The sequence below is a fragment of the Eschrichtius robustus genome, chromosome 14 (genome assembly GCF_028021215.1).
Source record: "Eschrichtius robustus isolate mEscRob2 chromosome 14, mEscRob2.pri, whole genome shotgun sequence".
Taxonomy (NCBI): domain Eukaryota; kingdom Metazoa; phylum Chordata; class Mammalia; order Artiodactyla; family Eschrichtiidae; genus Eschrichtius; species Eschrichtius robustus.
This window is the reverse complement of record NC_090837.1, coordinates 77,277,314-77,290,031: the sequence shown is the minus strand read 5'-3', so window position 1 is coordinate 77,290,031 and position 12,718 is coordinate 77,277,314. Positions and strand designations below refer to the sequence as shown.

Genomic DNA, 12,718 nt, shown 5'->3' with positions numbered 1-12,718 from the left:
CTGTGGAATACCTGAATAGACAACGAATCATCCCAAATTGAGGAGGTGGACTTTGGGAGCAATGATATATTTTTTTTTTTTTCCTTTTTCTCTTTTTCTGAGTGTGTATGTGTATGCTTCTATGTGTGATTTTGTCTGTATAGCTTTGCTTTTACCATTTGTCCTAGGGTTCTGTCTGTCCGTTTTCTTTGTTTTTTATTTTTATTTTTTAGTATATTTTTAGCGCTTGTTATCATTGGTGGATTTGATTTTTGGTTTGGTTGCTCTCTTCTTTCTTTCTTTTTTTTTATTACTTAAAAAGATTTATTTAAATAATTATTCATTTTTTATTTTAATAACTTTATTTTATTTTATCTTCCTCTTTCTTTCTTTCTTTTTTTTCTCCCTTTTATTCTGAGCCATGTGGATGACAGGCTCTTGGTGCTCCAGCCAGGCCTCAGGGCTGTGCCTCTGAGGTGGGAGAGCAAAGTTCAGAACACTGGTCCACAAGAGACCTCCCAGACCCACTCAATGAACAGCAAGCTACAGTGCTGGACAGCCTATGCCAAACAACTAGCAAGACAGAAACACAACCCCACCCATTAGCAGAGAGGCTGCCTAAAATCATAATAAGGCCACAGACACCCCAAAACACACCACCAGATGTGGACCTGCCCACAAGAAAGACAAGATCCAGCCTCATCCACCAGAACACAGACACTAGTCCCCTCCACCAGGAAGCCTACACAACCCACTGAACCAACCTTAGCCACTGGGGACAGACACCAAAAACAACGGGAACTACGAACCTACAGCCTGCGAAAAGGAGACCCCAAACACAGTAAGTTAAGCAAAATGAGAAGACAGAGAAACACACGGCAGATGAAGGAGCAAGGTAAAAACCCACCAGACCTAACAAATGAAATAGGCTACCTGAAACAGAATTCAGAATAATGATAGTAAAGATGATCCAAAATCTTGGAAATAGAATGGAGAAAATACAAGAAACGTTTAACAAGGACCTAGAAAAACTAAAGAGCAAACAAACAGTGATGAACAACACAATAAATGAAATTTAAAATTCTCTAGAAGGGATAAATAGCAGATTAACTGAGGCAGAAGAATGGATAAGTGACCTGGAAGATAAAACACTGGAAATAACTACTGCAGAGCAGAATAAAGAAAAAAAAAAAAAAGAAAGGAATTCAGGACAGTCTCAGAGACCTCTGGGACTACATTAAACACACCAACATTCGAATTATAGGGGTCCCAGAAGAAGAAGAGAAAAAGAAAGGGACTGAGAAAATATTTGAAGAGATTATAGTTGAAAACTTCCCTAATATGGGATAGGAAATAGTTAATCAAGTCCAGGAAGCACAGAGAGTCCCATACAGGATAAATCAGAGGAGAAACATGCCAAGACACATATTAATCAAACTATCAAAAATTAAATACAAAGAAAAAATATTAAAAGCAGCAAGGGAAAAACAACAAATAACATACAAAGGAATCTCCATCAGGTTAACAGCTGATCTTTCAGCAGAAACTCTGCAACCCAGAAGGGAGTGGCAGGACATATTTAAAGAGATGAAGGGGGAAAACCTACAACCAAGATTACTCTACCCAGCAAGGATCTCATTCAGATTTGACGGAGAAATTAAAACCTTTACAGACAAGCAAAAGCTAAGAGAATTCAGCACCACCAAACCAGCTTTACAACAAATGCTAAAGGAACTTCTCTAGGAAGGAAGCACAAGAGAAGGAAAAGACCTACAATAACAAAACCAAAACAATTAAGAAAATGGTAATAGGAACATACATATCGATAATTACCTTAAATGTAAATGGATTAAATGCTCCAACCAAAAGACATAGACTGGCTGAATGGATACAAAAACAAGACCTGTATATATGCTGTCTACAAGAGACCCACTTCAGACCTAGGGACACATACAGACTGAAAGTGAGGGGATGGAAAAAGATATTCCATGCAAATGGAAATCAAAAGAAAGCTGGAGTAGCAATTCTCACATCAGACAAAATAGACTTTAAAACAAAGACTATTACAAGAGACAAGAAGGACACTACATAATATTCAAGGGATCAGTCCAAGAAGAAGATATAACTATTGTAAATATTTATGCACCCAATATAGGAGCACCTCAATACATAAGGCAAATAATAACAGCCATAAAAGGGGAAATCGACAGTAACACAATCATAGTAGGGGACTTTAACACCCCACTTTCACCAATGGACAGATCATCCAAAATGAAAATAAATAAGGAAACACAAGCTTTAAATGATACATTAAAGAAGATGGACCTAATTGATATTTATAGGACATTACACCCAAAAACAACAGAATACACTTTCTTCTCAAGTGCTCATGGAACATTTTCCAGGATAGATCATACCTTGGGTCACAAATCAAGCCTCGATAAATTTAAGAAAATTGAAATCGTATCAAGTATCTTTTGCGACCACAATGCTATCACATTAGATATCATTACAGGAAAAATCTGTAAACAATACAAGCACATGGAGGCTAAACCATACACTACTTAATAACCAAGAGATCACTGAAGAAATCAAAGAGGAAATCAAAAAATACCTAGGAACAAATGACAATGAAAACATGATGACCCAAAACCTATGGGATGCAGCAAAAGCAGTTCTAAGAGAGAAGTTTATAGCAATACAGTCCTACCTTAAGAAATAAGAAACATCTCAAATAAACAACCTAACCTTATACCTAAAGCAATTAGAGAAAGAAGAACAAAAAAACCCCAAAGTTAGCAGAAGGAAAGAAATCATAAAGATCATATCAGAAATAAATGAAAAAGAAATGAAGGAAACGATAGCAGAGATCAATAAAACTAACAGCTGGTTCTTTGAGAAGATAAACAAAATTGATAAACCATTAGCCAGACTCATCAAGAAAAAAAGGGAGAAGACTCAAATCAATAGAATTAGAAATGAAAAAGGAGAAGTACCCACTGACAATGCAGAAATACAAAGGATCATGAGAGATTACTACAAGCAACTATATGCCAATAAAATGGACAACCTGGAAGAAATGGACAAATTCTTAGAAATGCACAACCTTCCGAAACTGAACCAGGAAGAAACAGAAAATATGAACAGACCAATCATAAGCACTGAAATTGAAACTGTGATTAAAAATCTTCCAACAAACAAAAGCCCAGGACCAGATGGCTTCACAGATTAATTCTCTCAAACATTTAGAGAAGAGCTAACACCTATCCTTCTCAAACTCTTCCCCAATACAGCAGAGGGAAGAACACTCCCAAACTCATTCTACGAGATCACCATCACCCTGATACCAAAACCAGACAAAGATGTCACAAAGAAAGAAAACTACAGGCCAATATCACTGATGAACATAGATGCAAAAATCCTCAACAAAATACTAGCAAACAGAATCCAACAGCACATTAAAAGGATCATACACAATGATCAAATGGGGTTTATGCCAGGAATGCAAGGATTCTTCCATATACGCAAATCAATCAATATGATACAACATATCAACAAATTGATGGAGAAAAACCATATGATCGTCTCAATAGATGCAGAGAAAGCTTTTGACAAAATTCAACACCCATTTATGATAAAAACCCTCCAGAAAGTAGGCATAGAGGGAACTTACCTCAACATAATAAAGGCCATATATGACAAACCCACAGCCAACATCGTCCTCAATGGTGAAAAACTGAAACCATTTCCACTAAGAGTAGGAACAAGACAAGGTTGCCCACTCTCATCAGTATTATTCAACATAGTTTTGGAAGTTTTAGCCACAGCAATCAGAGAAGAAAAATAAATAAAAGGAATCCAAATTGGAAAAGAAGAAATAAAGCTGTCACTATTTGCAGATGACATGATACTATGCATAGAGAATCCTAAAGATGCTACTAGAAAACTCCTAGAGCTAATCAATGAATTTGGTAGAGTAGCAGGATACAAAATTACTGCACAGAAATCTCTTGCATTCCTATACACTAATGATGAAAATTCTGAAAGTGAAATTAAGAAAACACTCCCATTTACCATTCTAGCAAAAAGAATAAAATATGTAGGAATAAACCAACCTAAGAAGAGAAAAGACTTGTATGCAGAAAATTATAAGACACTGATGAAAGAAATTAAAGATGATACAAATAGATGGAGAGATATACCATGTTCTTGGATTGGAAGAATCAACATTGTGAAAATGACTCTACTACCCAAAGCAATCTACAGATTCAATGCAATCCCTATCAAACTACCACCGGCATTTTTCACAGAACTAGAACAAAATATCTCACAATTTGTATGGAAACACAAAAGACCCCGAATAACCAAAGCAATCTTGAGGAAGAAAAACGGAGCTGGAGGAATCAGGTTCCCTGACTTCATACTATACTACAAAGCTACAGTAATCAAGACAGTATGATACTGGTAGAAAAACAGAAATATAGATCAATGGAACAGGATAGAAAGCCCAGAGATAAACCCCCACACATATGGTCACCTTATTTTTGATAAAGGAGGCAAGAATATACAATGGAGAAAAGACAGCCTCTTCAATAAGTGGTGCTGGGAAAACTGGACAGCTACATGTAAAAGAATGAAATTAGAACACTCCATAACACCATACACAAAAATAAACTCAAAATGGATTTAGGATTAAAGACCTAAATGTAAGGCCAGACACTATTAAACTCTTAGAGGAAAACATAGGCAGAACACTCCATGACATAAATCACAGCAAGATCCTTTTTGACCCACTTCCTAGAGAAATGGAAATAAAAACAAAAATAAACAAATGGGACCTAATGAAACTTAAAAGCTTTTGCACAGCAAAGGAAAACCATAAACAGACAAAAAGACAACCCTCAGAATGGGAGAAAATATTTGCAAATGAAGCAACGGACAAAGGATTAATCTCCAAAATTAACAAGAAGCTCATGCAGCTCAATATCGAAAAAACAAAGAACCCAATCCAAAAACGGACAGAAGACCTAAATAGACATTTCTCCAAAGAAGACATACGGATTGCCAACAAACACATGAAAGAATGCTCAACATCATTAATCATTAGAGAAATGCAAATCAAAACTACAATGAGATATCATCTCACACTGGTCAGAATGGCCATCATCAACAAATCTACAAGCAGTAAATGCTGGAGAGGGTTTGGAGAAAAGGGAATGCTCTTGCACTGTTGGTGGGAATGTAAATTGATACAGCCACTAGGGAAAACAGTGTGGAGGTTCTTTAAAAAACTAAAAATAGAATTACCATAGGACCCAGGAATCCCACTACAGGGCATATACCTGGAGAAAACCACAGTTCAAAAAGAGTCATGTACCACAATGTTCATTGCAGCTCTATTTACAGTAGCCAGGACATGGAAGCAACCTAAGTGTCCATCAACAGATGAATGGATAAAGAAGATGTGGCACATATATACAATGGAATATTACTCAGCCATAAAAGAAACGAAATTGTGTCATTTGTAGTGAGGTGGATGGACCTAGAGTCTGTCATACGGAGTGAAATAAGTCAGAAAGAGAAAAACAAATAGCATATGCTAACACATATATATGGAATCTAAAAAAAAGCAAAACAAAAAAATGGTCATGGAGAACCTAGGGGCAAGATGGGAATAAAGACACAGACCTACTAGAGGATGGACTTGAGGATATGGGGAGGGGGAAGGCTAAGCTGGGATAAAGTGAGAGAGTGGCATGAACATATATACACTATCAAATGTAAAATAGATAGCTAGTGGGAAGCAGTCGCATAGCACAGGGAGATCAGCTCAGTGCTTTGTGACCACCTAGATGGGTGGGATAGGGAGGGTGGGAGGGAGGGAGAAACAAGAGGGAAGAGATATGGGTAAATATGTATATGTATAACTGATTCACTTTGTTATAAAGCAGAAACTAACACACCATTGTAAAGCAATTATACTCCAATAAAGATGTTAAAAACAAAAACAAAAACATAACAAACAAGCAAAAAAGGATGTAAACTGCAAAGTGGAAGGAGCCTGGGTCCTTCAATCAGTGTGGAGGGGATCAGCTTGCCATCCAGGACTACTGAACTATTACATTAGTGAAAAAAGAACTTTTTTTTATGTGAAACACTAACATTATAGGGTTTGTTTGTTATAACATCTAGTGTTTCCCTAACTAAGACAGGCTATCAGATGGACTATGCAGGGATCTCCTTATCTCTTTGCCCCTATGTTCCTCTAACTTCAACCTGTGTGCTGGGAAGAAGTGAAGGAGTTAGGGTAGGAGGATGGGAAGTTGCAAATTCATGCCTTAAAGGACAGGGAAGGGGGTTACAGAAAGGGTGTATCACATTGCCCCATCCCATTCACAAAGAATCCCATCTTGGTAATTATGACAGACACATACATTTAGTAATAAAGGCTTGATGATTAGGATATGTACCGACACACACATTGCACCCACCTTCATAACACCCCAGCCACTCGTATCAGTTGAGAGTCACTACCCTAACATCACCCCTTCTGGTTCAGCCCTCTATCCATCTTTGAAACCCATCTGACCCTCATTCAGAGGATATATAAAAAGGACCAGACCAACACTTCAGCCATTCCACATTAGATTAACTTGGTTACTGTGTTTCTTAGGGATATCATAACAAATTACCACAAACTGGATGGCTTAAAACATTATTCTCTTCTACAGTTCTGGAGGCCAGAAGTCTGAAATCAAAGTGAGTTTGTGCCCCCTGAGGACTATAAGGGGGAATTTGTTCCATGTCTCTCTCCTAGCTTCTGGGACTTGCCTTCATTCCTTGGTGTTCCTTAGTGAGGAAGCACGTAACTCCAATCCCTGCCCCCGTCTTCACGCAGCCTTCTTCCCTGAGTACCTGTTTCCAAATTTCCCTCTTCTTACAAGGACACCAGTCATACTGGATTTAACCAACTTTAATCCAGTGGGATATTACCTTGATTACATCCCCAAAGATTCTATTTCCAACTAAGGTCACAATCACAGATTCAGGGGGTTAATCTTCAACAGTTAATTTGGGGGGGTGGGGCACAATTCAATCCACAGCAGCTACTAAGGCAGTTGCTATCTCATAGCTAGGTTCTTCTAAATGGCCTACTGTAATCGCATCTCCTAGAACTAAGCCTTGTTGAACAAGGCATTTTGGAAGAAGGTTCAGATCTTACCCCCTCACACACAGGTTTCAGCCCTGCCTTTCTCTCTCATGTTCTTCCTGGCACTGGAGTCCTGGCTTCTGCAGGCCCCACCAGTGTCCCTTCCTCCTGCCCCTGAGCCTCCTAGATTAGACTCCTCTACACTTCAGCCTGTTGTCTTGAAACTGACTCCCCATTCATCCAACCCAGCCATTGCTAATGGACTGGACTTCCCAATCTGTCCGTTTGACAAACTATCCCTTTACCCAATTAACTTCAGTGGAGATCCGTCCCAGGCCAAGCATATTTGTCTCTGATCTGGGGAAAGGAGTCAGGAGGGTACAAACAGGATTCTAGACCCAAGAAAGTGCTCAAAACACGCAAAGCCTCTCCTGGAAAACCCAGAGGTTGCTGCTGTCATGGAGAGTCTTGTGTATATGGAAGAGTCTGTGCAGAGTTTGATACGTGTGAGGCTGGGCAGCTCTCTGGATGCGGTTACCCATCCTCATAGCCTGGCACAAGTGCAGGATATGCAATTACCACAGGCCAAAGCATCCCAGTGGTCAGAAACCCAGGACGCCCAGTGCGCGTTCTGGAGAATGCAGGTGTCTGTGTCCAGGTCAAGAAGGAGGCTGGGAAATGTGGGAGAGCAGAGCAGAGTATCGCTTTGGGTCTCTGTCTAATTATGTCCATGGTAAATCTAACAGGAAGCAGGTTTCCAGCTCAACTTCTCATGTGCTTCTTCTTGGGGCGGAAACACATTCCGAGGGATGGGCAGCCCTGAGCCCACAGAAGAGGATGTGTAGGTGGAAATAGTTAAAATATATAGAAACACAAGACTCTTTTTTTGAATTTTATTTTATTATTATTTTTTATAGAGCAGGTTCTCATTAGTTATCTGTTTTATACATATTAGTGTATACATGTCAATCCCAATATCCCATTTCATCACACCACCACCCCGCCACCCCCCACTTTCCACCTTGGTGTCCATATGTTTGTTCTCTACATCTGTGTCTCTATTTCTGCCTTGCAAACCAGTTCATCTGTACCATTTTTCTAGATTCCACATATATGTGTTATTATACGATATTTGTCTTTCTCTTTCTGACTTACTTCACTCTGTATGACAGTCTCTAGGTCCATCCACATCTCTACAGATGAGCCAATTTCATTCCTTTTTATGGCTGAGTAATATTCCATTGTGTATATGTGCCACATCTTCTTTATCCATTCGTCTGTTGATGGGCATTTAGGCTGTTTGCATGACCTGGCTATTGTAAATAGTGCTGCAATGAACACTGGGGTGCACGTGTCTTTTTGAATTACGGTTTTCTCTGGGTATATGCCCAGTAGTGGGATTGCTGGGTCATATGGTAATTCTATTTTTAGTTTTTTAAGGAACCTCCACACTGTTCTCCCTAGTGGCTGTATCAATTTACATTCCTACCAACAGTGCAAGAGTGTTCACTTTTCTCCACACCCTCTCCAGCATTTGTTGTTTGTAGATTTTCTGATGATGCCCATTCTAACAAGTGTGAGGTGATACTTCATTGTAGTTTTGATTTGCATTTCTCTAATAATTAGTGATGTTGAGCAGCTTTTCATGTGCTTCTTGGCCATCTGTATGTCTTCTTTGGAGAAGTGTCTATTTAGGTCTTCTGCCCATTTTTGATTGGGTTGTTTGTTTTTTTTAATATTGAGCTGCATGAGCTGTTTATATATTTTGGAGATTAATCCTTTGTCAGTTGATTCGTTTGCAAATATTTTCTCCCATTCTGAGGGATGTCCTTTCGTCTAGTTTATACTTTCCTTTGCTGTGCAAAAGATTTTAAGTTTCATTAGGTCCTATTTATTTATTTTTGTTTTTATTTCCATTACTCTAGCAGGTGGGTCAAAAAAGATCTTGTTGTGATTTATCTCAGAGTGTTCTTCCTATATTTTCCTCAAAGAGTTTTATAGTGTCCGGTCTTACATTTAGGTCTTTAATCCATTTTGAGTTTATTTTTGTGTATGGTGTTATGGAGTGTTCTAATTTCATTCTTTTACATGTAGCTGTCCAGTTTTCCCAGCACCACTTATTGAAGAGGCTGTCTTTTCTCCATTGTATATTCTTGCCTCCTTTATCAAAGAAAAGGTGACCATAGGTGCGTGGGTTTATCTCTGGGCTTTCTATCCTGTTCCATTGATCTATATTTCTGTTTTTGTGCCAGTACCATATTGTCTTGATTACTGCAGCTTTGTTGTATAGTCTGAAGTCAGGGAGCCTGATTTCTCCAGCTCTGTTGTTTTCCCTCGATTGCTTTGGCTATTTGGCGTATTTTGGGTCTCCATACAAATTTTAAGATTTTTTGTTCTAGTTCTGTAAAAAATGCCATTGGTAATTTGATAGGGATTGCATTGAATCTGTAGATTGCTTTGGGTAGTATAGTCATTTTCACAATGTTGATTCTTCCAATCCAAGAACATGGTATATCTCTCCATCTGTTTGTGTCATCTTTGATTTCTTTCATCAGTGTCTTACAGTTTTCTGAGTACAGGTCTTTTACCTCCTTAGGTAGGTTTATTCCTAGGTATTTTATTCTTTTTGTTGCAATGGTGAATGGGATTGTTTCCTTAATTTCTCTTTCTGATCTTTCGTTGTCAGTGAATAGGAATGCAAGAGATTTCTGTGCATTAATTTTGTATCCTACAACTTTACGAAATTCATTGATGAGCTCTAGTAGTTTTCTGGTGGCATCTTTAGGATTATCTATGTATAGTATCATGTCACCTGCAAACAGTGACTATTTACCTTCCTCTTTTCCAATTTGTATTCCTTTTATTTCCTTTTCTTCTCAGATTGCCATGGCTAGGACTTCCAAAACTATGTTGAATAATAGTGGTGTGAGTGGACATCCTTGTCTTGTTCCTGATCTTAGAGGAAATGCTTTCAGTATTTCATCATTGAGAATGATGTTTCCTGTGGGTTTGTCATATATGGCCTTTATTATGTTGAGGTGAGTTCCCTCTATGCCTACTTTCTGGAGAGTTTTTATCATGAATGGATGTTGAATTTTGTCAAAAGCTTTCTCTGCATCTATTGAGATGATCATATGGTTTTTATACTTCAATTTGTTAATATGGTGTATCACATTGATTGATTTGCATATATTGAAGAATCCTTGCATCCCTGGGATAAATCCCACTTGATCATGGTGTACAATCCTTTTAATGTGTTGTTGGATTCTGTTTGCTAGTATTTTCTTCAGGATTTTTGCATCTATATTCATCAGTGATATTGGTCTGTAATTTTGGGTTTTTTTGTAGTATCATTGTCTGGTTTTGGTATCAGGGTGATGGCCTTGTAGAATGAGTTTGGGAGTGTTCCTTCCTCTGCAATTTTTTGGAAGAGTTTGAGAAGGCTGGGTGTTAGCTTTTCTCTAAATGTTTGATAGAATTCACCTGTGAAGCCATCTGGCCCCGAACTTTTGTTTGTTGGAAGATTTTTAATCAGAGTTTCAATTTCACTACTTGTGATTGGTCTGTCCATATTTTCTATTTCTTCCTGGTTCAGTCTCAGAAAGTTATAGCATTCTAAGAATTTGTCCATTTCCTCCAGGTTGTCCATTTTATTGGCACAGAGTTGCTTGTAGTAGTCTCATGATGCTTTGTATTTCTGCAGTGTCCATTGTAACTTCTCCTTTTTCATTTCTAATTTTACTGATTTGAGTCCTCTCCCTCTTTTTCTTGATGAGTCTGGCTAAATATTTATCAATTTTGTTTATGTTCTCAAAGAACCAGCTTTTACTTTTATTGATCTTTGCTATTGTTTCCTTCCTTTCTTTTTCATTTATTTCTACTCTGATCTTTATGACTTCTTTTCTTCTACTAACTTTGGGTTTTGTTTGTTCTTCTTTCTCTAGTTCCTTCAGATGTAAGGTTAGATTGTTTATTTGAGATTTTTCTTGTTTCTTAATGTAGGATTGTACTGCTATAAACTTCCCTCTTAGAACTGCTTTTGCTGCATCCCATAGGTTTTTGATCGTCATGTTTTCCTTGTCATTTGTCTCTAGGTATTTTTTGATTTCCTCTTTGATTTCTTCAGTGATCTCTTGGTTATTTAGTAACATATTGTTTAGCCTCCATATGTTTGTGTTTTCTACATTTTTATCCGTGTAATTGATTTCTAATCTCATAATGCTGTGGTCAGAAAAGATGCTTGATATGATTTCAATTTTCTTAAAACCCAGGCTTGATTTGTGACCCAAGATGTGATCTATTCTGGAGAATGTTCCATGCGCACTTGAGAAGAAAATGTAATCTGCTGTTTTCAGATGGATTGTCCTATAAATATCAATTAAATCTCTCTGGTCTATTGTGTCATTTAAAGCTTGTGTTTCCTTATAATTTTCTGTGTGGATGATTGTCTTTTGGTGTAAGTGAGATGTTAAACTCCCCCACTATCATTGTGTTACTGTCATATTCCTCTTTTACAGATGTTAGCATTTGCCTTATGTATTCATGTGCTCCTATGTTGGGTGCATATATATTTATAATTGTTATATCTTCTTCTTGGATTGATCCCTTGATCATTCTGCAGTGTCCTTTCTTGTCTCTTGTAACATTCTTTATTTTATTTTATTTTATTTATTTATTTATTTTTTATAGTCAGGTCTTTATTTAAAAATCCAAGCTGCCAACTTAGCGTTTTCCACCAACACGGGGAGCAGAAACCTTCACAGGCTTCACAATCTTTTGCTTAGGTGCTGCCTTTGTGGGAGCCTTTGCAGCAGCCATTGCTGTCTTTTTAGATGCTTGCTTAGCCTTTTTTGCTTCCTTGGCAGCCCTGATAGCTTGTTCTCGTTGAGCCTTCCTAACTTCAGGTTTCTGATTCCTCTTGGCCATTATATCAGCAAGAGATGCACCAGTTATGGCCCTCTGGAATTTGACCGCACGGCGGGTTCTTTTCTTTTGAATTTCTTCCGACTGTCCTTTTTTGTGCTTTCTTCTGTAGAGGACAGTCCAGTTGATCTGACGAGGATTCCTTTTGGAAAGGAATGCCGACTCACATTTTGCATTAAGAAATTGGAAAACCTTCCCGTCGGTCCTGGCATAGCGCCTCCCGTGTCCTGGGTAGGTCTTGTACCTGCTGAAACTGCATAGCTCGACCTTCATTGCTGCTAGTGCTGGCGAGCATTCTTTATTTTAAAGTCTATTTTATCTCATATGAGTATTGTTACTCCAGCTTTCTTTTGATTTCCATTTGCATGGAATATCTTTTTCCCTCCCCTCACTTTCAGTCTGTATGTGTCCCTAGGTCTGAAGTGGGTCTCTTGTAGACAACGTATATATGGGTCTTGACTTTTTATCCATTCAGCCAGTCTATTTCTTTCAGTTGGAGCATTTAATCCATTCACATTTAAGGTAATTATCGATATGTATGTTCTTATTACCATTTTCTTAATTTTTTTTTTTTTTTTATTAGAAAACTGCCCTGATGTGGGCCAATTAGTTTTTTTTTTTTGGTTGTTGTTGTTGTTGTTGTGTTTTTTAAAATTATTTAATTAT

At 37.9% G+C, this 12,718-nt stretch overlaps 1 protein-coding gene across 1 annotated transcript; it reads right to left on the bottom strand.

Moving 5' to 3' along the window:
* Window positions 1-11,805: 11,805 nt before the first annotated feature.
* LOC137776373 (large ribosomal subunit protein eL24-like) lies at window positions 11,806-12,339 on the bottom strand. The gene has a single exon (XM_068562787.1). The coding sequence runs from the start codon at window positions 12,323-12,325 to the stop codon at window positions 11,852-11,854; it is 474 nt and encodes a 157-aa protein (XP_068418888.1). The 5' UTR covers window positions 12,326-12,339; the 3' UTR covers window positions 11,806-11,851.
* Window positions 12,340-12,718: the final 379 nt, after the last annotated feature.

What these genes read in the sequence shown, in the direction of transcription:
- LOC137776373 (XM_068562787.1), bottom strand. Translation starts at nt 12,325, where the DNA reads ATGAAGGTCGAGCTATGCAGTTTCAGCAGGTACAAGACCTACCCAGGA.